Source organism: Cibotium barometz, chromosome 26 (genome assembly GCF_041138505.1).
Source record: "Cibotium barometz isolate CiBa-2024 chromosome 26, ASM4113850v1, whole genome shotgun sequence".
In the NCBI taxonomy this organism is placed as follows: Eukaryota; Viridiplantae; Streptophyta; class Polypodiopsida; order Cyatheales; family Cibotiaceae; genus Cibotium; species Cibotium barometz.
In genome coordinates this window covers 24,160,251-24,188,070 of record NC_141071.1, presented here as the reverse complement: position 1 = coordinate 24,188,070, position 27,820 = coordinate 24,160,251, and the positions used below count along the sequence as shown (strand labels likewise).

At 45.2% G+C, this 27,820-nt stretch overlaps 1 protein-coding gene across 2 annotated transcripts; it reads left to right on the top strand.

The window, feature by feature from the left end:
* The first annotated feature begins 38 nt into the window (after positions 1-38).
* Positions 39-27,820, top strand: LOC147623799 (transcription factor TGA2.2-like). 2 transcript variants are annotated; one of them, XM_086820419.1, is made up of 4 exons: positions 39-617; positions 707-1,545; positions 1,953-2,206; positions 26,983-27,820. In XM_086820419.1, the coding sequence occupies exons 2-4, from the start codon at positions 1,356-1,358 to the stop codon at positions 27,274-27,276; spliced, it is 738 nt and encodes a 245-aa protein (XP_086676545.1). In that variant the 5' UTR covers positions 39-617; positions 707-1,355; the 3' UTR covers positions 27,277-27,820. The 2 variants fall into 2 exon arrangements, with proteins under 2 accessions (XP_086676545.1, XP_086676546.1); XM_086820420.1 differs by having other exon boundaries at positions 51-617; positions 26,998-27,820.

The window sequence follows — 27,820 nt, the reverse complement described above, 5'->3', positions numbered from 1 at the left end:
TTGAAGGTTCACCGCAGGGCTTGAAATTAGTGGGTGTAATTAAAGATAAAAGATGCCAAAGAAGAGAGATTCACTTCAGAGTTAGCCGCCCAAGCTAGAGGATTTATTGTGCGAGGAATTTGGAGCGTGGGCGACAATGATGGGTCCTCTGGGTTGTCTTAGGAAAATGGTGGGTTGTGTCAAAAAATTGGCGGGCTGGGCTAAGAATTAGTGGGCGATGCTGCTGTTACCTGTAGCCTGGCGGTCAGGCGCTCATTCCCGGGCGACACCGCTGGTTTAGTGAGACCGCTAAAGTAGCGACGGTTATGGAATCTTGGACTTGGAGAGAGAGAGAGAGAGAGAGAGAGAGAGAGAGATGCAAGTTGCAATTTGCACTTGCAGGTTACTAGGTTACAGAATTTATAAAAAAATGCAGGTTGTCTTGGAGCCTGCGAGTGCGCTACACAAAGGAGCAAGGGGCCAGCCCAGTGGCCCCAGCCATCCTCCCCTGCTCTTGATTTCTTGCGTTGCATCGGCAACTTGGCACGGCTCCATAATAATAATGGGGTTGTTCAGGTGGGGACTCCAAATCGCCGGGACGCATGAGAGCAAAAGATGAAGGGCAGGCCGCCTTTGAGGTAGGTTTTCTTCCCGGACCAGGAATCCCCACTCCTCCTTTTTTTCGATCTGAAAAGAAAACAACCCATCAAGTTTTCCCTTCCCGCAGGCCCTCTGGCGAACCCTATGCTTCACCTCTCTCTTCGATTTTTGTCCTTTCCTCGCCCGGTGAAGATGCCAATGAAAAGCTCTATCGACGGAAATAGGGTGTTTTCTGATCTTGCCTGCACTTATTGACGATACTTGCCCCTCACGTGGCTTCGGAAGGCTGCTCTCCTGCCATTAAAGGTCTGCATGGAATGGCTATGGCTGCAGGTTCTCACAGAAGCAGCTAAAGTGTACTGGGTCCCTATGAACGAGACATGACTTTTACTTGCCGACGAATGCAGTCCAGAATGTTCCGTGTAAGAGTTAGTGCCCAGAATGTTCCGATAAGCTTTCAATGATCAACAGACGATAGCTATGGAGACCCCAAATTGTAGCAAAAGAGAGCTATGGAGACCCCAGAATGTTCTAATAGTTTAAGGCACAATAGAAGACAGCTATGAACACCCACTTTAGCTAAGGAGACCAAATCTGACCGACTTCTCCTGTGTGTGAGAGAGAGGAAGGGGGAGAGAGAGGGGTCTGTGTTGCTCCTTGTTGACAGTCATTAATCATGTGCTGCTGTCCTTACTTGTAATGGCATACACAAAGCCTTACAACAACCATGCTTATATTACATAATCAGCCATGAGCAGCAGCTATACGTACCTGTAATGGCAAGCTCAGAGCCTTCCACTATTAGTTGGTGGGCTGTGTGGGAGTCTTATGTTAACAAGTTACGCATGGCAATTAAATCAAACAGTGCTGAAACAGATCTTCCCAGGTTTCTCACAGACTGTATCAGAGCCTACAAAAATCACCTTTATGTGTCGTCCATCGACGAAGCTCTTGCGGTGGTTTCAGGCATGTACTCTGTGTACACTTTATCTTGAATTATTTTACAAGAGGTTGTGCAGCATTATGCTGCAGAATCTAGTACTCTGTATTTTGATAAGGAGGTATAGCACTATCTTGTAGAATGCCAGCCATAGATCTGTATAGGTAGTATTGCAAAGAAGAAGTTAGCAGCTCTTGCCTTGTCCCGTCACACGTACATTTCATGTCTGTCAAGCAGGTTTTAGAAGGGCTCGATTGCCTGTCCTTGAGTAGTACTCCCCCTCCTGTAGATAGTGTTTTTAACAGTGGGAATAGGTGGATTGTATGTGTGAGCTGCCTCATATTCAAGCCTTATTATGAATCGGTCAATTTGAGCTGCAAAACAGATTAGTCTCATCTAACTTTCTTCTCAAATATATTCCTCAACAATGCAGGTTCTGGATGCTCTCCTCTAGAAATTGCATTCATGTGGATGGGCAGGTGGAGACCGACTTCAGCTGTTGTGCTTGTGTACTCCACAATGGGAGTGGATTCATTGGGAGCAGCAAAGGAATCCGAGGACATGGTCGACCAGGACTTTGATAATTCGAATCCCCTCGATGAAAAACAGCTCTTTGGGCTTAGTGCCCTGCAAAAGTATGCTTTTCAGGCGGAGTCTGATTTATCGCAGCAATTGGCCACGCTCCAGGTAAGTAACTGCAAACAATATCCAGGTTGTTAGTAGGGCATCACAGTCGAACTTCCTCCTAGTGAAGGCTTATGATAACTCTCATTTGTAATACTTCTTTTTAGCATTAAGCTTGTAGCGATATTTCATTAATTTTTTTACAGGAGTTGTTGGGGTTCCAATTCATTACCTCTTGGGTATGGTGCTGAGCTTTCAGCCCATTCTCTCAGCGGAAGTCCATAGATTATAGTGTTCATCCTTCAATTCAAGTTTTGAAATGTTATTAATTTTGTCTCAATTTTGAATCATCTTTTGTGCAATTAGATGTGGACTTTTATATATGAGGAAAGGCACACTCTCAAACCCAAGCACACCACGGGGTGCCACCCTTTCAAGTATCGCTAGGTAAGGCAGCAGACAAACTGCAATGCAATTGAAAACAGTTGAAGACAAAGCAAAATACAAAGCAATAATGGTTGTTGATGAAGAGACCGGATAGATGCGAGGCTTTAGGATGCAGTAGTGTGGGAGGCCTTAGTCAAGTGTTGGTCATGGTCGCGGTGTTGGCCTAGCCTCATGTCATTCATTATCGGCTGAAAATTACTTGAGCAATGGTTAACCCTAACAGAAAAACCAAAATCTTGTAATGGCCATACCTTGTCGGCACATCCTTAGATCTAATCTTTATTTGGCGATAACCGGATGATCTTCGTGAAGTATTTAGCTCTTTGAAGCCGAACAATCCATCCGAGGTGATGGCTACCCATTCTTAACCGTGAGTTTGTTGAAAACCTTGTAATCCACACAGAAGCGGTTCGTGCTGTCCTTGTTGGTCAAAAGCACATGTGCCTCCATCGGAGTCCAATGGGTGGAGACTTACTAGGTTGTACAAACCCTTGTTTGAGGCAATCTTGTGGTTGCCTTTGAACCTTATCCTCTCTGGTTTGATAAACCGTTTTAGTGAGTAAGGTTAGCTATCGGGCAAAAGCTCGATAGCATAATATACCCCTCTCTGTAGGTCATCCCCTTGGTTGGAAACACATCCGCAAATTCACGCCTAGTATCTCTTACAGTTCGTGCCTAGTCAGAATCAATAAGGATCTCATTTGCATATCAATATGCACCATGCACGGGACCACCTATCCAATCGAATGGACATTCATGTAAATAGAAACTAGATTGAAATAGAAGGGAATACCTTGTCCCAAAGTGGGTAAAGCAAAACTGTTATCCTTAAGTACAATCGGATAGTCATCATGAATCAAAGTGATTACATGGGTTTAATAATCTATATGGAGGGTATCATTTTAAGACAAGAACCAAGAATTGCATCCACCCGATTTAGGGCCATGATGTGGAGGCATTATCAAAAAGGAATAAAGCTGTTTGATCCTTTAACTTGCCCCAAGCCTTGCATAAAATTTTGCTCTTTGGCTCATGTGCAGTATTTTCTTGTACATTGGATATAACATTCACACTCGGTTTTACATCCTACACATTATTCTTGTTGGCATTTTGGGGACATTGAGATTTCATGTGATCCTTCCTCCCACATAAGAAGCACTTTCTCTCTTTCATGCAATAAAAAATGTGCTGTTTGGACAGCTTTGGATCATTCTTTTTACCCTCGGCTTCTTTTCAGAGCCCCCTTTTGCATCCTTGGACTCATTGGTCATAAACCTAGGTGGTTGTCCACCCTTTTTCTGCTCATTTCCAGCTTTGAATTTTCTCTTGTATGAGTTGAATTCTTGCCTTTTTGATGCTCCCTTGCCATGTAGTAGCGGAATATATCAGCTCTTGTAAAGTGTTGTGGGATACACTGGAAGGCTCTTCTGGATGATTTGTTGCAGCCTTGACTCAAATTTTCTTTTCTTCTCGTCCTCACTAATCGTCATGAAAGGTGTGTGAAGGAGCTAAAGAAGCTTAGCTGAAACAGTTAGGGTTTCATGTGGGAGACACACACAGAGAAGAAGGGAGAGAGAGAGAGAGAGAGACATGTGGGGATAAGTCAACTCACAAAGTATGAGTGTGTGACTCCCAAATCACACGTATATATTTGCTCTAGTGCACATAGTGCACTTAGTACTTTTAATGTACTAAGTGTACTATGTACTATAAAACTTATGGGCTTGTACACACTATAAGGGTGGGCATAATGCCTTTACCCCAACAACCTCCCACTTAAAGGCAATGTGCCCTTAAGTGAAGGAAAAAAAAAAATCAGCATGTACATGATAATATACAAGGCCATATCAAGGCTGAAACTGGCCTCATCCAATGCCCATCAAGTGTCTGCAATGAGCAAACCGCTCCGGAGGCAAACTCTTTGTCAACAGATCAGCCGGGTTGTCATCCGTATGAATCTTGACAAGCTGAATCAGTTTGTCCTCTATCACTTCTCTGATGAAGTGACACTTCACATCCACATGCTTCGTCTTTGCATGAAAGACAGGGTTCTTTGCCAACTGGATGGCACTCTGACTGTCACAATGCAACAATGGAATATCCCCTGTATAACCCAAATCAACCACTAACCGAGATAGCCATAATGCCTCCTTGTAAGCCTCTGTGGCTGCAATATACTCGGCCTCTATAGTAGATAAGGCAATGCACTTCTGCATCCTGGATATCCATGACACAGCACCTCCTGTGAATGTAAACACATAACCGGTAGTAGACTTCCGGTTATCTGGATGACCGGGTTTTTCTGATTTACAGCCATTCTTTCATGGTATCTGAGCCCAGTGTTACAAAGGGACCTGCGTTTTCTACATCTACTGCTGCTGTACGCAAAGATCCACCGCATCTACATCTCCAAAGGAGCTGCATTTTCTATTGTGGACCTGCGTTTTCCATTGAGGAGCTGCGTTTTCTGTTGAGGACCTGCGTTTTCTGTTGAGGACCTGCGTTTTCCACAGAGGTGCTGCATTTTCCACAGAGGTGCTGCGTTTTCAGCCTGAGATCTGCATTTTCAGATCTCAGCCCCGTATTTTGGTGCTACAACAGGGTTTTAACCCAGGGGAGTCATTTCTTACCTCTCCTTTTGGTTTCCCACCCTCCCATCCCTTCTTCTCCTTCCTTTCTCTTGGCTGCACTCAGCTTTCGAGGAGGAGTTTGCTGATTTTCTGATCAGCTTTGTTGAAGAGGAGGATTCTGCTGCATTATCGGAGGATATGGCTTCTGGTCATAGTCATTCTTCTCTCTCGGGGATTCTCTTTTCTTCTCCCCGATCCCAAGCCCCAACTTCACAGGCTTCTTCTTCCTAGCTTCCTGTTTCTCTATCTTATTCCCAGATTCCTGCTTCTTTTCCTTCCATATTCCCCACCACCACCACTTCTCTTGTTTCTCCCCTCCCACACTCATCCCAACCCCTTCCCATGTGCCATCCTATTCACCCCTTCAAGTGAGTGATTCCATGAAGCTGACTGCTACCAACTACCATACTTGGTCGTTTTATACGCAATTGCTTCTTGAAGGAGCAGGTGTGTGGCCCTTTGTCACCACTCCTCACTTGGTGGATCCCGCGTTTGGTGGAGTTCTGGATGCACGGGTCTCATCATCATCCATTGTATGACACCATCTATCCAGGCACAATTCATATCTTCCCGGAGTGATGCCAGTCAGATGTGGAATGAGATTTAGAGGAGGTTCGGGAGAGTATCTTCCGTGAAGATTGCTAAGTTGGAGGCGGATCTTGAGAAGATTACCATCAGTGACTCAGATAATATCATTGATAAGATTGGGGAATTCACAAGGATCAAGAGGCAGCTTGAGGAATATGGGAGCTCGATCAACAACCCGATCCATAAACTGCTTGGTAAGCTGCTATCATCCTTTGACTCTTTCAAAGATCACATCTACTTCCGTGAGCCTCTACCCTCTTTTGAGGAAGTTGTGACTTACTTACATGACAAATGTTTATTGAGAGGCAAAGGAAAGACAGATTCTACCCTTGTTGCCCAAAGTAAGGGCAAGTCCAAAGGAGGCAGCAACAACAAAAGCGAGAAGGACAAAAGCAAGGATTCTAAGGAATCCAAAGGTTCCAAAGAGGAGGAGTGTGCTTATTGTGGCAAGCCTGGCCATACGGAGACTCGGTGTTTTGCAAAGCGTAATGATTCCAAAGCCGCCAAAGCCAAGTACAAAGCCAAGGACACCTCCAAAGATGCTGACAAAGATTCCAAGGACAAAGGCAAGGACAAGGTTCCAGAGGAGGGCAATGCCAAAGTGGCATACATGGTAGATACAGATTCTCCTGTTTCTTCACAGGATTCCTTCCTTGTGGTCACAAAGATCACTTCTGATGCAGAGGTGAGTGCCACACATGAAGAAATTGAGTGGATTGGTGATAGCGGCGCTTCGGTACATATGACCAAACATTCCCACATTATGGAGGATTACAAGCCACTCTCTTCTTCTGTATGCATTGGAGATGACTTCTCCTTACCTGTCCACGGAGTTGGTAACATTTCTTTTGGTTCCTCTGCTACTTTACATGATGTTTTACATGTGCCACGTATTTCGAAGAATTTGTTTTCAGTGAACATGGCTGCTTGGAAGGGACTTGGTATTTATTTCGATGATGAGGTGATTGAGGTGATTGATCGGAGGACTCTTACGGTTGTGGCTAATGGTGTTCATGATGAAGGCCTCTACAAGCTCACCAACTTCTCTTCTCAGATTTCTTCCTCGAAATCTCATCTTCATCAGCTTTTCTCTCCCTCCCATGCCTTAGTTTCTATTGCAGATACTTCTTTGTGGCATTCACATTTTGGTCATGTGCCTATTGCCGCTCTGCAAAAGCTTCATTCCAAGCAACTTGTTAGTGGACTTCTAGAGTTGAGAGCTCTCCCACACATCTGTTCCTCTTGCATGATGGGGAAACATCACAGGGAGTCCTTTCCAGAAGAGGCTACACATAGAGCTACTCGGAGACTTGAGTTGATCCATGTAGACTTGGCTGGCCCTATGGAGGTTGAGTCCCTTGGCGGGGCCCGTTATTATATATTTTTGGTGGATGACTTCACACGGAAGGTATGGGTGTGTTTCTTGGCACGCAAATCTGATGCATTTGCCAATTTCAGGTCTTGGCTTCCAAAGGTTGAAAACTAATCTCAAAGCAAAGTTTCATTCTTATGAACTGACAATACTTCTAAAGGCATCCAGCGGCAGACGATTGTTCCTTATACTCCTCTGCAAAATGGAGTAGTGGAGCGGAAGAACCGAACAGTGAAGGAGATGGCTCGATCCCTCTTGCATCATGCGAGTCTTCCTCCCTCTTTGTGGGGTGAAGCTGTGGCTACCTGAGTTTATCTCATCAATCGCTCTCTCACAAAGGCGGTCGATGGGAAGACACCAGAGGAGGCGTTTTCTGGACAGAAGCCCTCCGTCTCACACTTACGAGTTTTCGGTTGTGTTGCGTTTGTACGTGCCAGGTCAAAAGAGGACTACACTTTCCCCGAAGTCGAAGAGGATGATCTTTACGGGATATAGTTCGAAGTCGAAAGGATACCGCTTTTGGGATCCTGCGTTGGAGGACATCATCATATCTTGTGATGCTCGCTTTGATGAGACCCTCTTTGGATTTGATTCCTCTTCACCCATGCAGTTTTCTGAGGATATTGATCCATTTCCGCCCGATATCGGTGAATTTTCTTTGCTCCCATCAGGCCCTTCATCACCCCCTGTGCCTCCAGTGACTTCAGCAGCGATTCAGCCTGCTGTTGCTATTGTTTCAGCCCCTGTTTCTGCTGTTTCCAGCCCCATACAGAGTGCTGGACCGTCTTCGGAACTTCTCAGCCAGTGGGGACAGCCTCTACATCATCTCCCACACGCTCGGCTGTCCCTTCTTCATCCCCGGCTGCCCCGGGTGCGTCCATTACAGCTGCGGATACTTCCTCTTCCACATTTGTGAGGAGGCATGGTCCACCCCGTTGGGTCCAGCAATTACTTTGAGATTCTGGCCTTTCTGACAGTCAGTTGCATGACCAGGTCTCTACTTCTTCATCCGGTCTGAGGAAGAAAGCTCTTTATGGTCTCAAACAAGCACCTCGTGCTTGGTATCAAAAGATTGATGCTTTCTTGTTATCTCTTGGTTTTGAGAGGTCATATGCAGATCCAAACCTCTATGTGCTTCTTCTGATGGGGATAGATGCATCATTGTGCTTTATGTTGATGACCTCATTCTTGCAGGCTCACAGATTGAGTTGGTCACTCAGGTTCAGTCTCAACTTTCCCTCACGTTTGAGATGACGGACCTTGGCTTACTTCATTATTTTCTTGGTCTGGAGGTTTGGCAGAGAAATGATTGCATCTTCATTTCCCAGGAGAAGTATGTGAAGAAGTTGCTTGCAACTTATGGTTTGACAGATTGCTCTCCTCTCTCTTGTCCTATGGATCCCAATGCGAAATTGTCTAAGGAGGATGATACACCTTTGGTGGATTCCACAGAATACCGGCAGTTAGTTGGCTCCTTGCTTTATCTTGTCAACACTTGACCGGATCTCTCTTATGCTATGAGCGTACTCAGCCAGTTCTCTTCAGCAGCTCGGAGATCTCATTGGCAGGCAGCTTTGAGAGTGCTTCGGTATCTTCGTGGCACATCAGATTATGACATCACTTATTCTGGTGGTTCTTCTTTGGTGGGCTTTATGGATGCTGATTGGGCTGGTTGCATTGATACTCAGAGATCTACTACGGGATATTGTTTCATGCTTGGTACAGGATTGGTCTCTTGGAAATCTCAGAAGGTGGCCGCTCCAAACACATTGAGGTTCACTATCATTTTGTTCGGGATTGGATTGAGCTTGGTCTTCTTCGACTTGAGTATTGTTCCACTTAGGACAATCTTGCTGACCTCTTCACCAAACCGCTCCCTCGGTCTTTCTTCAGCGTGCTGGAGTCGGTCTGCCCATCTGGCGCTGAAGAGGAGGTGTTGATATTTCATGCTGTATCTGGCTAGAGTTATGAGGCCATGCATTCATCTTATTTTAGATATTTTTCTGCTATTTTTGTCTATTTTTTAGACATTATTCTAGTATTTTTTGCATAGTCGGCTAGCCCATTGTTTTTATACTGGCCGACCAGCTCTTGTCCAACCTATAAATAGGTGGCTTGGGCATAAGAAAAGTAGAGATGCATTCCAGAAAACTCAAGACGTTGTTGTCTAAAAAAAAATCTCCGCTTTCCTGAAACACACTCAGAAGAATACACTTGCTCCTTGCACTTTCATGCGAGAGTGAGTTTGCTTAAAAACCCAAAAAAATTCAAAGTATATACATAGATTGCTTGAATCGAAAAGAAGAAGTACAACTTACAAAAAAGTAGTACTTAACCAAAAAGGGAGCATGATCATCGGAGGATCCCAAAAAGTATGGCTCAAACTATGCCAAAAACTATCCTCATGTACAAAAAGTTGCCCACAAAGAAACAAAATCCTCGATAATAGATGATCTCAGAGCTCCTGAGACTCGGCTGCATATTCGTCCTCTGAATCACTCAAAATGATCAATTTTGCACAGTGATGTGACTCATGGCCACCACGGAGGCCACAATATCCACAAGTAGGGGAAAATGGTAATGGCTTTTGGGCTTCCTGTAAACTGTGGGGACTGAGAATTTGATCAAGCTGGAAGCCAACACCGTTTTTAACTCTGCGCCTTGGTTTTGTTCTCTTTCAAGGAACTTCCTCAAAGCCTGGAGGAAGATCAAGAGTCCTCTCCAAATTCTTGTGCCTATCCGAAGGAGTCATTGAAGAAGATCTAGCTCTCTTCTTTTCGTAGCAGCAGTTTCGGTCTAAATCCTATGGTTGTTGGTTCCTGTACAGTAGAGGAGGATCTGGAATGATATGTTGGTTAACAGAATTGACTTGGATATCCCCATTCTCCCAAAGATATGTATAAGCTAGATCTCTGGGATTTTCTACATATACTTGAGCAAGATCCCCAAAGATGTCCATAACACCTCAATCTCGAGCCACTCTGCCCTGAATAAGTCTTTTAACATAGGGGTCCCTTCTATAGAGTGTCAATCATGCCAGAATATGCAACGGAAATGAAGACAAAATCTGAAAACTCAAGAGCAAGTGCACTGCAGAAAAATACAGCAATAGAGAAGGAGAGAGAGAGGCGTGTAACTCTGCTATATATACACAAGAAAATCCCGAAATCTGAATACTACATGTGTGGGGGCAAGGGGCCATTTTTGGTCCCTATGATCCAGTCGGCCTGTAGCAAGGACAGCCGCCGACAGCACCTGAAGGACACCCGACCGAGAGAAATCCCAGTCGGCCAGCACACGTGTGAAGTCGGCCAGCACAACAGAGAGAGACAGGGAGCAGTAGGACCAGTCGGCTATCACCTCGATCAATCCCAGATCCATAGGACAACCTCCCACACCTAGTGAAAATAGGGAAAAAATATGGAGAGTGGGGAAAAATGAGAGAACACCTAAATCGGGCGGGCACACCCACAACAGAGGCCTTGGTGTAAATATACTGACAGGAGATGATTGCTAACACCCCCTCTCAGCTCCTGGATGTGAAACCAACCCCAGGGAGCTTGAGTGCTGTCACCAGCCTGGACATTTTCGAGTATGAAAGGGGTCTGGTGGACTCCAAGATGTCTAAATATTTGGAAAGTACAAGCTTTGGGAATGGGGGATTATCCTAGAATACAAAGGACCACACTCCTAAAATTTAGGAGAGTTGCTATTTTTTGCCTGACTGCGATGAAAATTCTGTTCGCGTCATTACATCTAGAATTGAGTAGATACCAAGAGTTGGCAAAGTGCCTTTGACAGAATGTCTACCAGTTGGGATATTTTTAGAGATAAAGTTTATGGAAGGACCCATCTCTTAGCTTGGGACATGTGGCAAGAAAGTGGACCAAAGCGAGACAAGTGGCCTGACACTTGTTAGAAAGTGGATCAAAGTGAGACAAGTGGCCTCACACTTGTCACTTCAGCTATTGTGTGGCTGTCCACTTGTCATTGTAGCCTTCTCTTGCCATTTTAGCTCATGGGAGGCCCAAATCTATAAATTGGAGCCCTCTGTCTTCATTAATAGAGGCTCTCTTGCTGCACACTAGCCTCTGCCACCGTTACAGGCTGCCCTAAGGATGGCTACTCTCTTTCTCTCTCTTGAAGGCTGCCCATGAAGAATACCGGCTGTTGGGGACTGTTTTGGAGGCTTCCATTGCGAAGAAATACTGAAGGCAAGAGTATTTAATCATTTATTATGATTTCTAGCCATTGTACTTGTTGTACTAGCCTATATACGTGTTGTACCACCCATTGTACCGGCTGTATCAGCTTCTGTACTTGCTATACCGACTACTTTACTTGCTGTACTAGTCACTGTATATGTTGTACCAACATTTGTACCTGTTGTACCAGCCACTGTATCGACTGTACCAGCCACTATACCGGTTGTACCAGCCACTATACCAGCTGTACCAGCCATTGTACTTGTTGTACCGACTGAATGGAGAGTTGTACTTGTTGTACTAGCTCTATTGCATGAAGACCCGTGGTTTTTGGGGAAGAATCAATACCCACATGGAGGTATATGGATTATATTGTTGGCTCGGCATTTCTAGGGCCTGTGTTCCGGCTTGGTAGCCTCGTGTTGGGCTGTGTTATGGCATTTGTATATGGATAATCCGGCATCTCCGCTGGGGAGAGTAAGGCCCTCAAAGCTTGTACATGATATTATTCTCCTTGGGTAATAAAATACTCCAAGGAGGGGGGGGTCGGTCCATTCCGGCCTCTATGCGGTGTCACACATGCAAGCTCCATTTTCAGCATTTGTGGATGTTTTGTCCAGCTTTATGTTTTATGCAAAGTGATGATGGATATATGTTAACGTTGTGGCCATGTTTAAATGTTTTAATATGCTTTGATGGTATCGACAAGTGTGTCAAAGGCCCTAGTCTCTTGGGCACCCGTCTCGCGAGTTACATTGGTATTAGAGAAGAGCCTTCCTTGGAAGCACAGGCTTCCTTTTATCAATAAGGAAGAGAAACTTCTCAAATGGGGACCACACTTACCATATGAAACCGATCCTGTCAAGTGGGAATAGTTTCCGTTACACGCGTAATGGGTCTCTCGGAAGTTCTTTTTAGGTGGCTGTCCACCTTTTTGCAGATTTGGGACAGCCTTGTCTTTCCTTTTTGAACCGCCTTGATCTTGCTTAATTTTGAGTACCAATTGCTCCGTAGCAAGAGCAGAGGCTGTAAGTTGTTGCAAAGTATGTTTCGGGTGCAATTCAATGCCCGAACGATAAGCTGGTTGCAATCCGGAGCGAAACTTCCTCTTTCTTTCATCCTCAGTGATTTGCATAAAAGGAGTTACCTCCAACAACACTTTCCAAAACTTGTTGACATAGTGCTGCACACTTTCATTATCTCTTTGCTCAAGTCTATCCCACTTTTGGGTGAGAGTTTGCTCTGCATTTGGTGGCAAAAACTGAGCATAGAATCTGTCCTTAAACTCCTTCCAGGTGCAAATGGGGTCCTTGGTGATCTTTTCAGTGATCCACCAATGAGCAGCGGTCCCTTTCAAAAACATGTAGCATGGCGTACTTTAGAATTCTCAGTGAAGTCCTTATCGCTAAAAGCAATGTCAAACTGTGCCACAAATGCTAACACTTTGGAAGCATTAACATCAAACTTAACGGACTTGTCACCTGCTTTAAATTCCTTGAGCTTTCTGGCATGAGGCTCATGGTCCTCTCTTTTTCTTTTCCCCTTATCCAACGGGGCAGCCCTATCTGCATGGGCTCCATGGGCCATCTTGGAAGTTTCATGAGGCACGGTGGCATGTGCTCCACGAACTTGAGAATCAGATGCATGTGACTTTCCTGCATAAGGCAATGTCTCTCCATGAGACAACTCAGAAGGCAAAGCTCTTCTAGTGGCAGACCTGTCACCCCTACCATTGGATACATGTCTTGAATGCATGTGACCATCATGCCCTCCATGAGCACTAGCATACATATACCTGTCAGGCTTTGTGCCTTGTGGAGAAGATGCATGACGAGAGGTGACTGTCACCTCTTCCTTTTGCATAAATGACCTCAACCTTTGAGATGCGGGATCTCCATGCTTCAAGCGAGGTGGATTTCTGAATTTCAGCTCTCCATCTTCCCCCTCTTTGATGTCACCTTTGCGGAGGAGATAGGAAAGTGCCAACTCCCTTAGCTTCTTGCCCACTTCCCGTGCCATGGACTCAAAAGTCACATCTACCATTGCATCGGCTTTCCTTGCTTCAATGGCACTTTGCACATGGGGATCTTTATGCAAAAATTTCAGCTCTTGCTCTTGTGCCTGCAAAAGCTTTCTCATATGCTCCATTTCAGCCCTCATTGCATCAGGCTCTTCTTCTTGCATGACTGTCTTTCCTCGAGACAGTTGTCCCTTTGAATCACTATCATTTACCCTTTCAAGGGGCTTGTGCCTTCCTTGTGGAGCATCAGAACCACGTGAGGCACTTGATGGGCCCCTCAAATTAGGCACTTCCAAAGGGTGGCCTTGGCTGTCCATTGTGTTAAGTGTGCTAGAAGCGGGGTGTCTAATACACAGGTTCGTTTTCCCACTAAGAAGAGGAAATAACCGTGCTCTGATACCAACGAAACCGATCCCGTCAAGTGGGAATAGACTCCGTTGGACACCCACACGCGTAATAGCACAACTTTAATATCACAATTTAAATGGACAACTTAATAACAACTGAAAATGAAATGAAATGAAATGTTGATAGATGGACACCAGCACTGGGGCCGGAACGGGCCGACCCCCCCCTCAATATATGATATATTATTGGGAGTATTTAACAAATACAATGCTCCATGGGTTCAATGAACCAGATGATGTCCATGTACAACTGAGATGAATACAGTACCACACAAGAAACTCGAGCGCCCCACTGGTGTTCCAGGACCACGCACAAACAGGCGCTCCCGTACTAACGCCTGGCTCTCCCAATCTCGGCACCCATGGACCGTGGTTCTCCAACAGCTTGGACTACCCGGCACCGAACGGGTGTTAGCGGTAGAGAGAATTCTTTATCAGATTTTACAACAAAGTTCTTTACTTAAATCTGAATTCACTTACTTGTAGCTCGCAAATGGAAGACAAATATCCGAGGTGTTGGGGTAAAGGCATTATGCCCACCCTTGTAGTGTGTACAAGCCCATAAGTTATAGTACATAGTACACTTAGTACTTTTAATGTACTAAATGCACTATGTGTACTAGTGCAAATATACATGTGTGATAGGGGAGTCACACACTCATTCTCTTGAGTTGACTTATGCCCACATATGTCTCTCTCTTTCTCTCTCTTCTTCTCTGTGTATGTCTCCCACATGAAACCCTAATTCTCCCATTCAACTGGTATCAGAGCCATGGCGATTGCAACTGCAGCATTTGCTTGAGGAAGCAGGGATGCGTGTCCACAGGTTTTTTTTTTTACGCCAACTGCAAAGGCCACCGGTTTCACCAATGTAGCTGACTGTGGAGATAGTAGCTTTTGCTGTCAGCCAGTTGCAGTCGAGGGCTGGTTTACAGAGCCGATAGCCTGTGCGTGTGAGCCTGGAGAAGAAGTGCAAGGAGTCAACGTTAGCAGGCGTGTGCTGGGCGCAGTCTGTGTGAGCGTTGGGCGTTAGACGCCTGGCCACAAGGCGTAAAGCCACTAGGCGAAGGCGGCGGCAACATTGAAGTGCGCAGGCGTGTTATCGCTGGGCGAGCACAACCCGCCACCACTAGGCATAGGCGGCGGCAACATTGAGTCGGCGGCAACAAACGGGCCTACGATCTTCCACGTGTGCGACGCCTGAGATCGCTGTCGTCGCTTAAACTCTGTCGTGGCCGTCTCGCCACACTCCACGCCTGTCAGTTTGACCACGCATCACGACTGGCTCGCTTGCCCGTCGCCTGTCATTCGCCTGTCATTTGACTCCATGCCTTGTTGCTGACCTGAGTCGAGTCAGACTTCTGCAGCACGCCTGAAGAGCCCTCCATCTGCACAGTTTTTCAGCAGTAGCAGCATCAATACAGCAACAGCAAATTCAACGCTCCTTTTTTGCAACATTAATCAGAAATTTCAGAGGTACATGCTTCAATTTTTTTTTGGGATTTGCAATTGAGCGGGTACAAATATCAATTGAGCAGGTACAGGTGCCAAATTGCTCAAATTTTGAGCAAAATTGGCAAAATTGGGTGACATTGGTCACATTCAGAGTCAATTTGCAGGAAATTGGATGTGAAAATTTGGGGTTTTTGATGTAATTGTGCCATTGGGCATTCATACATGCTGTATGATGTGAGTAATCTCACATTTGGGGCAAAATTGCAGGAAATTGAAGTGCAGATCAAAGGGCTTTTGTGCCGATTGGGTTGATTTGCATGCAGGCACTGGCATTTGATGCTTTGGGCAATGTGTTGATGCCTGTCAAGCACTCAATGTGCCTGTAAATCAAGGGGTTTTTATGTACTGGATGTATATGTGGCCAGGGGGAAGCACTGTGAAGACTCTGGATGCCTTCATGTGCGTTAATGTACCATGTATGATCAGAAATTGATCTTAAATCAAGGGGCTTTTCAAAATTTTATGCTTGTTGAGCTTGGCAAAGCAGCAGGCAAGACTTTTATGCCTTGAATCCTCAGAAATCCACTTGCAGTCAAGGGGCTTTTGCCCAATTTCTGTTCGGGACTGTTGTATGCAGTGGTGGGGACTGTAAAAGTCTGATTTTCACTCATTTGGACAGCCAGGAGAGCATTTATTGCTGCTGTACTTGTTGGTACAGATTTGGTACAACTTTGTGCAAGTTTTGGCATGGCTGTACACTGATTTGAGTGAGGAAAAGGTTCATTTTCAGCTGCTGTACCTCCCGGTACAGGTTTGGTACATCATTGGTGAGCACTTAGTACTGTTGTACAGTACTTTGGAAGGGGAACAGAGCACATTTAAGGTGCTGTCCTAAATCTGCAGCAACCAGATTTTGGTGATTTTATCACATACAGTGGGAGTAGAGTTGCATTTGTGCTTCCGCAGTGGGAGATAAACTTTGGGAGAACAACTGTGAGCACTTTGGGTGACAACCATGCATGCAAGATTCTTGGCAGAGGTGATCTGAGGCTTGTGTTTTCAGATGGTTCACAGCTTATGCTCCATGATCATTGATGTCAGGCATGTGCTTGAGATCAAGAAGAACCTGCTTTCTACTGGACAGCTTGATGATGCTGATTATGTTACTACATTTGGTCGTGGAAAGTGGAAGATTAGTAAGGGCTCACTGGTTGTTGCCAGAGGCTCTAAGGTGGACACTCTTTACTTCATGCATGCAGGTGTTTGTCACCATGCTAATGTAAATGCAACCGAGCTGCCGGAAATCTCTATGTGAAAGCCGGTTGGGACACATGAGTGTCAAAGGAATGGAGCAATTGTCTCGTTTTGGTTACTTGCCTTCTCTAAAGTTCTCAAGTTTTCAGTTTTGTGAGCATTGTATATATGGCAGGCAACTCCAGTGCCCCCACAAGAAAGCTCTTGGACAGAAAGATGCTCAGTTAGAGCTTGTGCATATAGATGTATGTGAGATGTCTCAGCTTTCTTTGGGAGGGGCAAAATACTTTGTGTCTTTTATTGATGATGCCACACGCAAGGTGTGGGTTTATCCTCTTCGTTTGAAGAGTGATACATTCTTAGTGTTTGAGAAGTTTGTTGCTCTTGTTGAGAATCAAACTGGCAAAACACTGAAGGCTTTGCGTTCCGACAATGGTGGAGAGTATATGTCCAAACAGTTTCAGGACTTTTGTGATGCTAAAGGCATCAAGAGGGAGCTCTCTACTCCTTATGATCCTCCACAAAACGGGACAGCAGAGAGGATGAACAGGACCATTCAGGAGAAGGTCCGTTCTATGTTGTCACATGTTGCGTTACCTCATGGTTTTTGGGCTGAACCTGTTATGACAGCCGTTCATCTTATAAACAGGTCACCTAACACGAGGCTTGGTGGGAAAGTGCCAGAGGAAGTATGGACAGGGAAGCCTCCGTCCTACAAGCACTTGAGAGTGTTTGGTTGCGTTGCGACGTGCACATACGCAGGGAAATGCGCACCAAACTTGATCCTAAGTCTCACAAATGCATATTCCTAGGATATGGTGACAGAGGTGAAATGGGGTATAGACTTTGGGATCCAGTGAATAAAAAGATTATACGCAGCAATGATGTCATTTTTTATGAAACATGCATGTATAAAGAGCCTGCAAGGCAACAAGAGCCTGGCAGAGTCATCTTTGATGATGATGGACATCATGGACAACAACCAAGGGCTGTAAATCAGCCATTACAGCAGCAAAACCAGCCCTTAAATGGTGCTGAAAATGGTCCAAATGGACAGCCAGAGATGGCAGAAGATATCCCTATGGATATCCCACAGTTAGAGGAGATACCGGGCATGATATTTCAACCTTATGGCATGGAATAGGAGCCACCAATAGGTGATATGCAGGCTGGACAGCAACCTGCAAATGATGGTCATTGGGTACGGAGGTCCACAAGACCCTCCAGAGCCCCTGACAGGTTTGTTCTAGGGGTTGACTACTTGATGCTCACTGACTGTGGGGAGCCCTCATGTTATAAGGAGGCTTTACAGAGGGCAGACAAGGCTCTTTGGGAGCGTGCTATGAAGTCAGAGATGGATTCTCTGCACAAAAATGGAACATGGAAGTTGGTGCATTTGCCTACAGGCAAGAAGGTTTTGCCATGCAAGTGGGTTTACAGGCTCAAAGTTGCACCTGATGTAAAGCTGAGATACAAAGCCAGGTTAGTGGCTAAGGGCTTCAAGCAGGAATATGGTGTGGACTTTGATGAGATCTTCTCTCCAGTGGTCAAAATGACCACACTTACAGCTGTATTAGCTTTGGTTGCTCATGATGATCTGGATTTGATTCAGATGGATGTGAAGATTGCTTTTCTTCACGGTGATCTCCATGAGGAGATATATATGCAATAGCCAGAGGGTTATGCAGTGAATGGAAAGGAGAAGCTTGTATGCAAGCTGAAAAAGAGTCTTTATGGGCTCAAACAGGCACCAAGGGAATGGTATCATAAATTTGATACATTCATGAAATCCCAGGATTTCAGGAGAAGTGACATAGATCACTGCTTATACACCAAGAAAGCTTTGGATGGCAGTCTATTGATCCTCATCTTGTATGTTGATGATATGTTGATTGCCGGGAAATCTCGTAAAGAGATGGATGCCTTGAAGAAGAGGCTGCATCAGACCTTTGATATGAAGGATTTGGGTGATGCAAATTACATTTTGGGTATGCGGATACTTGATGCAAATCACATTTTGGGTATGCGGATACTTTGGGACAGAAATCAGCATGTGTTGTATTTCTCTCAGAAGGAATACATTGGCAAAGTTTTGCAGAGGTTCAATATGGATGGGGGGAAGAAGACTAGTACTCCTTTGCCTCCATATGTGAAACTCAGTGCTATGGACAGCCCACAGTCGGATAGTGACATGGTTGATATGGCCAAGATTCCATATGCTTCAGCTTGTGGCAGTCTCATGTATGCTATGGTTGCTACTAGGCCGGACATTGCATTTGCAGTGGGAGTGGTTTCTAGATACATGGCCAGACCTGGCAAGAAGCATTGGGAAGCAGTGAAAGGTGTCATGAGATACCTGAAGAGCACACAGGATATGTGCATATGCTTTGGCAAACAGGATACATTAGTGCATGGTTACACGGATTCGGATTATGCCGGTCATCCAGATAACCGGAAGTCTACTACCGGTTATGTGTTTACATTCACAGGAGGTGCTGTGTCATGGATATCCAGGATGCAGAAGTGCACTGTCTTATCTACTACAGAGGCCGAGTATATTGCAGCCACAGAGGCTTGCAAGGAGGCATTATGGCTATCTCGGTTAGTGGTTGATTTGGGTTATACAGGGGATATTCCATTGTTGCATTGTGACAGTCAGAGTGCCATCCAGTTGGCAAAGAACCCTGTCTTTCATGCAAAGACGAAGCATGTGGATGTGAAGTATCACTTCATCAGAGAGGTGATAGAGAACAAGCAAATTCAGCTTGTTAAGATTCATACGGATGACAACCCGGTTGATCTGTTGACAAAGAGTTTGCCTCCGGAGCGGTTTGCTCTTTGCAGACACTTGATGGGCATTGGATGAGGCCAGTTTCAGCCTTGATATGGCCTTGTATATTATCATGTACATGCTGATTTTTCTTTTCCTTCATTTAAGGGCACTTTGCCTTTAAGTGGGAGGTTGTTGGGGTAAAGGCATTATGCCCACCCTTGTAGTGTGTACAAGCCCATAAGGTATAGTACATAGTACACTTAGTACTTTTAATGTACTAAGTGCACTATGTGTACTAGTGCAAATATACATGTGTGATAGGGGAGTCACACACTCATTCTCTTGAGTTGACTTATCCCCACATATGTCTCTCTCTCTCTCTCTCTCTCTCTCCCTTCTTCTCTGTGTATGTCTCCCACATGAAACCCTAATTCTCCCATTCACGAGGTGTCTGTGTGCAGCTACTAGAGGTGGACATCAGGACACAGCAGCCTGTTGAGGAGGATGAGGAGTAGCTGCTTGTGGAGAAGGTGTAGCCACCTGAAGAAGGGAGATGCCGCCTATGGAAGGGAGGCGCATCCGCCTGCAAAGGAGCACAGCGGCCTGCTGTGGAGGAGGCGGCGGCGTAGCCGCCTGCAAGGGGAGGATGAGGAGGACAGCCTGCTGTGGGAGGCGCTGCCATCTGGAGAGTGCAGAAGTCGCTTACTGCAGCCGCTTGTAGTGTGGCGCAACTGCCTGTATGGAGCAAGAGATACCCGGCTGCAGCCGCTTGTGGGGAGGAGGCACAACCGCCCGCAGTAGACAGGCGCAGCCGCCTGTGGCTGCGAGTGGGAGAGAGGCGCAGTCGCTTGAAGGAGTTGCAGCCGCCTGAGGAGATGGTGAAATCGCCTGGCTGCAGGAGCACAGCCGCCTATTGTGATGCTGAAACCGCCTGGCTGCAGCCTGCGCCACCTGCAATGTAGAGGGCAGCCCCACGCAGCCTGTAGAGGAGAGTGCAGAGCTGGAGAATAGACGCAACCGTCTGCTTGTGGAGATGGAGGTAGCACAGCTTGAGGAGAAGGAGGCGCACATACGTCTGAGGGTGAGCATAAGGGTGGTCGCCTCTTTGTAGGTGTTGGAGGGGAAGTAAACGACCACAGCTGGCCGGCTCCCTAAGGTTGCATGGGGGCGGCCAGTTTCATGGTGTGGTGTGGGTAGGTGGCTCTAAGGATTTATGAATCCACAAAATTTTATCTTGGAAGTGTGAAGTTGGCTTTATGTGCACACTTTTAGCACTCTTTCCATATGGATATTGTGGATTATATTATCAAGCTTACAAGCAAGCTATATGGAGATATATCTCAGGATATCTTAAGGATATGGTGACGAGATATTTCTTTTGGCTTCATGACCAACATGGCAAAGAAAAGCTAAGTACACTTTAAGTTTCAAAGTTAGTGCTTTTGCTATGAAGTGTTTTTGATGTTCACTAATCCTTGTGTAGCTATGCAAGGAGAAAGGTGGTGTTGTTTGCCTTGAGATGGTTTCAGGGAAACATTGTTTATGGCTCCCTTTATTGGAATGGATTATATCTATGGAGATTTCTTTCTTGGACGAGATTTATATAGATATTGGGCTTCACAAGCAATTTCTATGGACGAATCTGTCCCAGTTTATAGAGAAGAAATATTTGGATATCTCATGGATATGATGCTTTTATGGATAAAAGTCCACCTCTATTGCAAGGTGTGTGGTTAGCACGGAGTATGTGGTAAGAGTTATGGTATACAAGGATTATGGTATATAGGTCTATGGATTCCTGGACTTTTGTTCTAGGGATTTGGATCCATCCTCAGGTTTATGGATTATGTTTATGACTCCCTTTTACTAGGATGGATTATTCTTTTTGGCTCCCTTTATTTGGGATGCATTGGACTTATGAAACTCATCGTTCACATACCTTGTGTAGTGTTCTCTTGTCCTATGTGCTCTCTTGAAGATTGTTTCTACCATGTGTGGGTGGAACAATAGAGAGCAGATGGAAGTGAACATGGGCACTTTAGAGGGTAGTGTCGAGCACAACATACCGTGTGTAGTTTTCTCTTGTCCTACGTGCTCTCTTGAAGATTGTTTCTACCATATCTGGGTGGAACAATAGAGAGCAGATGGAAGGGAACATGGGCACTTGAGAGGGTAGTGTGAGTTGGTGGCCGAAATGCCTATAAACTATGTGTAGCAGAAATGCTTATGGAACACCAGACTATCTATGCCTATGAGTGATTGTTTTATCTTGTTACTTGAGCCCACCTCTCATCCAAGGTGTGTGGTCAAGGTACCAACACGGAGTGCAAGTGGTAAAGTGGACATGACGCCTGGTTGGCACGAGATTTATGTCTATGCCAAGGGTCATGTGGACCGATGCCTTGTTGGTAGGAGACTTATTTTGTCTCGCCTATTTACTTGGGACATGGATTATGATATCTGGACTTACGGGATTGATTTGTGTCGCCCATTTACTTGGGACATGATTATGATATCTGGACTTATTGGATTGTTTTGTGTCGCCCATTTATTTGGGACATGGATTTATTTATCTTTATGCCATATTAGAATCACTATCTCCCCATACAGAGGCCAAGAGGTTCATTGTTCATCTCACCATGCATGTGGATTCATGTTGGGATTGTGAGAGGGCAATTCAATGAACACTCCACCATACACGTGGATTCGTATTGCGACTGTGGAGTGAGTGTTTCATTGTTTCCACACCATGCTTGTTGATCAGAGTTGGGATTGTATGGGAGAACATGGGAACTGTTGGGATTGGCAGAAAGGATTGCAAGAACTATGGAGAACCGGCTTTTCTGTCACCATGGTTTGTGCTCTTGAATGGCACGAGTTTGTGTGCATAGCACATGTTTCTGTGCGAGGCACTAGTTTCTTGTGCATGGCACTTATTTAAGTGTCTTAGCACCTGGTTGGTGATTTTCATTGGCATATGATTATCTCATTGATATTGGTGATTGAGATACAATTGGCTCTTGTGCCTGTGTCTAGCATATCTTCCATGGAATTCTCGCCCATTTATTTTGGGACATGATTTTGATGTTGGTATTATGGAGACTTATTTAGTCTCACCCATTTCTTTGGGACATGGATTCTTTAGTTATATTGGATTTTTGAGACTGTCTCGTCTCACCCACTCGATGGGACATGATTATATCTTGAATATATGGCTTGAAGCTTAAAGTTGCGGACAACTTTTAAGAAGCTGGGGAGGATGTCACCAGCCTGGACATTTCCCAGTATGAAAGGGGTCTGGTGTACTCCAGGATGTCTAAATATTTGGAAAGTACAAGCTTTGGGAATGGGGGATTATCCTAGAATACAAAGGACCACACTCCTAAAATTTAGGAGAGTTGCTATTTTTGGCCCGACTTCGATGAAAATTCTGTTCGCGTCATTACATCTAGAATTGAGCAGATACCAAGAGTTGGCAAAGTGCCTTTGACAGAATGTCTACCAGTTGGGATATTTTTAGAGATAAAGTTTATGGAAGGACCCATCTCTTAGATTGGGACATGTGGCAAGAAAGTGGACCAAACCGAGACAAGTGGCCTGACACTTGTTAGAAAGTGGATCAAAGTGAGACAAGTGGCCTCACACTTGTCACTTCAGCTATTGTGTGGCTCTCCACTTGTCATTGTAGCCTTCTCTTGCCATTTTAGCTCATGGGAGGCCCAAATCTGTAAATTAGAGCCCTCTCTTTTCATTAATAGAGGCTCTCTTGTTGCACACTAGTCTCTGCCACCGTTACAGGCTGCCTTAAGGATGGCTACTCTCTTTCTCTCTCTTGAAGGCTGCCCATGAAGAATACCGGCTGTTGGGGACTGTTTTGGAGGCTTCCATCGCGAAGAAATACTAAAGGCAAGGGTATTTAATCATTTATTATGATTTCTAGCCATTGTACTTGTTGTACCAGCCTTTGTACTTGTTGTACCATCCATTGTACCGGTTGTACCAGCTTCGGTACTTGTTGTACTAGCCATTGTACCTACTGTACTAGTCACTGTACATGCTGTACTAGCATTTGTATCTGTTGTACTTGTTGTACCAGCCACTGTATCGATTGTATCAGCCACTGTACCAGCTGTACCTGTTGTACTAGCTGAATGAAGAGTTGTACTTGCTGCACCAGCTCTATTGCATGAAGACCCGTGGTTTTTGGGGAAGAATCAGTACCCACACGGAGGTATATGGATTATATTGTTGGCTCGGCACTGTGTTCCGGCTTGGTAGCCTCGTGTTGGGCTGTGTTATGACATTTGTATATGGATAATCCGGCATCTCCCGTGGGGAGAGTAAGGCCCTCAAAGCTTGTACATGATATTATTCTCCTTGAGTAATAAAATACTCCAAGGGGGGGGGGGGTCGGCCCATTCCGGCCTCTATGCGGTGTCACACGTGCAAGCTCCATTTTCAGTATTTGTGGATGTTTTGTCCAGCTTTATGTTTTATGCAAAGTGATGATGGATATATGTTAAGGTTGTGGCCATGTTTAAATGTTTTAATATGCTTTGATGGTATCGACAAGTGTGTCAAAGGCCCTAGTCCCCCGGGCACCCGTCGCGAGTTACAAGTGCCGCCGGAGCAAAGCCTGAGATAGAGACTTCGTGAAGAGGTCAACCGCACTGTCCTCCGTTGAACAAAACTCTAGCAAGATGTCATCAGCAACGATCTTTTCACGAACAAAATGCCTCTCGATGACTATGGGTTCTACCAGTGGAAACCCAATCTTGCCAAGTAACCTCTGCAACCTCACCACCTCGTAAGCAACACCACAAGCAGCCCGGTACTCTACCTCTGTCGTCGAAACCCAACCTCACCACCTCGTAAGCAGCACCACAAGCAAAATGCCTCTGGATGACCGTGGGTTCCACCAGTGCAACCTCACCACCTCGTAAGTAGCACCACAAGCAGACCGGTACTCTGTCTTTGTCGTCGACAAGGCAATAGATGACTGCCTCTTACTGCTCCATAAAACCGCTCTTGAGCCAAGGGAAAAACTGTAGCCTGATGTCAAGGTCCTCGTGTCTGGCTCTCCTCCCCAATCTGAGTCACTCTGATCATGGAGTTTGACTCCATCCATCAATTCTCCTCCTGTGTAAAAGAGTCCAAGATCCTTTTGTGATATGCAGCGGAAGTCTTTGAATTGGAGGATCCTGTTACACAAATGCTCACACCGTCTTCTGTATCTTGAGTTTCGTGAGTTTAGCAATCCACTTTAATACATCGAACTTTAAAGAGATATGAGAACTGTACACCAGATTGGGTCCCGAATTACCCACTGAAGGGCCCCCTATCCCGATAACGAGATAGTATTTGCTTTATTACTTTAGAGAGAATGACTGTGGACTGTAGATAAGCCAAACACAAGATCTCGGAGGATCGGAAGCCTGGCTGAACTGTACACGGCTGTAGAAACACCTCGATGAACTGATCTCGAGCCTATGCACTCTTCCCAAGGGCATGAGGAAGGGCTTTGCACACCTGAGGCTGAGAAAGGACTGCGGTGGACTGTTCTAAGCTATGTAACTATGCTGTAAATGCTTATGAATGATATGTTACCTTCACCAGATGACTGTTGCATGTATGGATGATGCACAGAAGGCGGGGTACTGCTGTAGGACTGAAACACAATGCTGGAAACTGCTGTAGATCTGCAAACGCAGGACTGAACTGACCTGAATACCTGCGGGTGGTGATATATGCTCAAACGCAGAGGTACCTGCTGTACTGGGGCCTGGCAGGATGCTGTATGCAGGTGCCTATGGGCTGAAGGACTGAACTGCTGCGTTTAGGGTACAGATGGCTGCGTTGGGGACTGTGGAGCTGCTGGCTACTGAATGGTTGCAGGGAAGGCTGAAAGCAAAACGCAAGCTCCAGAAGGGCAGGACCAGTCTAGGCTGAAGGCGGGGAATGCTCCTAGTAAACTTTATGTTTATAAATGACATTAAATGCTAAATAAATACCATAAAATATTGGAAAAATACCAGATAAATCCTAGTAAATTTCCCAAGGCTTCTAAGATGTTCTAAATGATGCACAGGCATATGAATGCATGTTATGCAAAATGCAGAGTGCTTTCTGATGCATTCCCTAAGGCTTCTACTGACTCTACATGCATGAATGATTCTCTCCAAGTGGGTTAAGGTACTTGACTGACTGACTGACCTGCTAAGGCTGAGGAATGACTTACGTAGCTCGTGCCTGACTTACCTTGGACTGAGGATGTACAATGGGGTCACGGCATACGACAAATATCATCCTACTGGGTTCTAATAATGAACAAATGTTGCATTGCTGATGATGAGCCAGTTTGTCACCATGCACTGAGTGTAGAGTGCATGTGACACCTTCGATATTGCAGAAACCACAAGATATACAATCCTATGCAAACATGAGCTCAACAGCCTCATCAGAAAGCTCCCGTCCAATCTGGTATCCAGCAACCAGATCAATGAACCATTCTGCTTCTGAGTCAAAGAGGCATCATACTGCTCACAAGGATCAACACCTATTACGGTGGGATGCCAAGTCTTGGAAACCTGCTGAAGACCACTCACTCAAGGCCTTCGGAAACCTGTAACCAACCCCCGCTGAATCCGGAACCACAAAGCTTGGAGAATGTGCAACATCCACCTCCACCTGCAAGTAATCAACTGCCACCTACCTGGCTTTCCAATAGGTCCCCGTGGAAAGAACTTTCTCATCTACAGGAGTTTCTTTGTCCCGAATACTACGAGACATCAGAGCATAGGTTACCTGTAAAGTTTCCTCTGATTGACGAATACAATGGCCCCTATGATCGAGTCGGCCTGTAGCAAGGACAGCCGACAGCACTTGAAGGACACCCGACCTAAAGAAATCCCAGTCGGCTAGTTCCTGTTAGTTGGCCAGCACACGTGTGAAGTCGGCCAGCAACAAGAGAGAGAGACAGGGAGCAGCAGGACCAGTCGGCTATCACCTAGATCAATCCGAGATCCACAGGACAGCCTCCCACACTTGGTAAAAATAGGGAAAAAATATGGAGAGTGGGGAAAAATGAGAAACCACATAAATCGGGTGGGCACACCCACAATAGAGGCCCTGGTGTAAATATACAGATAGGAGATGATTGCTAACAAATAAGGCTTCTTTTTCAGCCAATCGCTTCGACAGTTTATCCAATTGCTCACAAAAGGATTGTTGCTGTTTGTCAAGAGTCTCATGAAGTATAATAGTCATCTTTTCAAGAAGCTTGTCTGGATTAATACTCAACAAAGCTGACTTGTCCATGATAGAGAAGCTATCGAACCCGGATTCTACCAAGATCTTTTCCTTCCCAAGTGTTGCTGCCAAGCCTACTTTGCTAGAAAGGTTGTGGAAAAATCCCCGTTCACACCTTGGTTCTACCTAGTGTATAAAACACTGGTCGAGACGGGTGAGGGATCAAATGGTGACACATCTAGGCATATATGTAACCAAACTTTCAGTCAGATTTCTATTGTCGATGGGATAAAACTTCATGTGTGTGCATTATAACTTTTAATGGATCAAGCAATGTAAAGGTCACTGTTTTGCTAATTGATCAAGCCCATGCCTCATCCTGTTGCTTGCGGTGAAGGTCATTCTGTATGTTTTTGCTGTTTTAGTTTTCATTTTGACAGGCTTCTTTGGTGCAGATGCTGCTGGTTGAGCAAAATGCAGTGACAGCATTGCGACTAGGAGAAACAAGTAGTGGTGAACCAAGTGATATGTCGGATTTCCAGCAACTAATAGATGCGAAACTTCAAGAACTGCAATCTCTTCTTCACAAAGCGGATGATCTTCGTCTGCATACTCTGAGTGTGCTATTAGATCTCCTCAGTCCAGTTCAAGCTGCATCTTGCATTGTTGCTGCTTGTGAGCTTATGTTTGCTATACGATCTCTAAACAAGACCATTCGGAATCCTGGAGGCTGATATTGGCGAACATTAAGGAGCAAACTCTGTAAGCTTTACCTGTTAGAGTTTTGAGTTTTTCACAAAAAGGATGCCAAAAACCTCTCAAGCCTGTGTGAGGTTAATAAAATATGAGAACTTTTCATTTGTGGGAAGTCTTTGTATGTGCCGGGACATGCAGATTGTGCCCAATTTTTGGTTTCATTGCAAGTGGTGGAGCCCACTCTTTTCTGGTACATATCAAGAGCTAGGTGCACTAATGCTTTCGATATACTTCTGTAGATTGCTTGGATAGTATTTGGGGCTTGTCTAGCAGTGTAACATGGCACGTAAAACCATGGTTGTTTCATGCCTGCTCTCATGACAGCCAACTAATGTCAAAGCAGGCGATGTTATACTGTCTTTACACGCATATGGTCTGTAGAATGCCTTTTTTGCACACTCCTAGTTGAATATGGGGCTCGTCCTCATACAATTTGCATTGGAACCTCAAATGTAAAGGGTCTTGGATTATGTGATCTCCATGATGTTTCTAAATCAAAATAAACTTCATTGGATTTGTACT

Coding starts and splice junctions, on each gene's coding strand:
- LOC147623799 (XM_086820419.1), top strand. CDS start 1,356: ATGGCAAGCTCAGAGCCTTCCACTATTAGTTGGTGGGCTGTGTGGGAG. Junction 1,546..1,952: donor AGCTCTTGCGGTGGTTTCAG/GCATGTACTCTG, acceptor TCAACAATGCAG/GTTCTGGATGCTCTCCTCTA. Junction 2,207..26,982: donor AGCAATTGGCCACGCTCCAG/GTAAGTAACTGC, acceptor TCATTTTGACAG/GCTTCTTTGGTGCAGATGCT.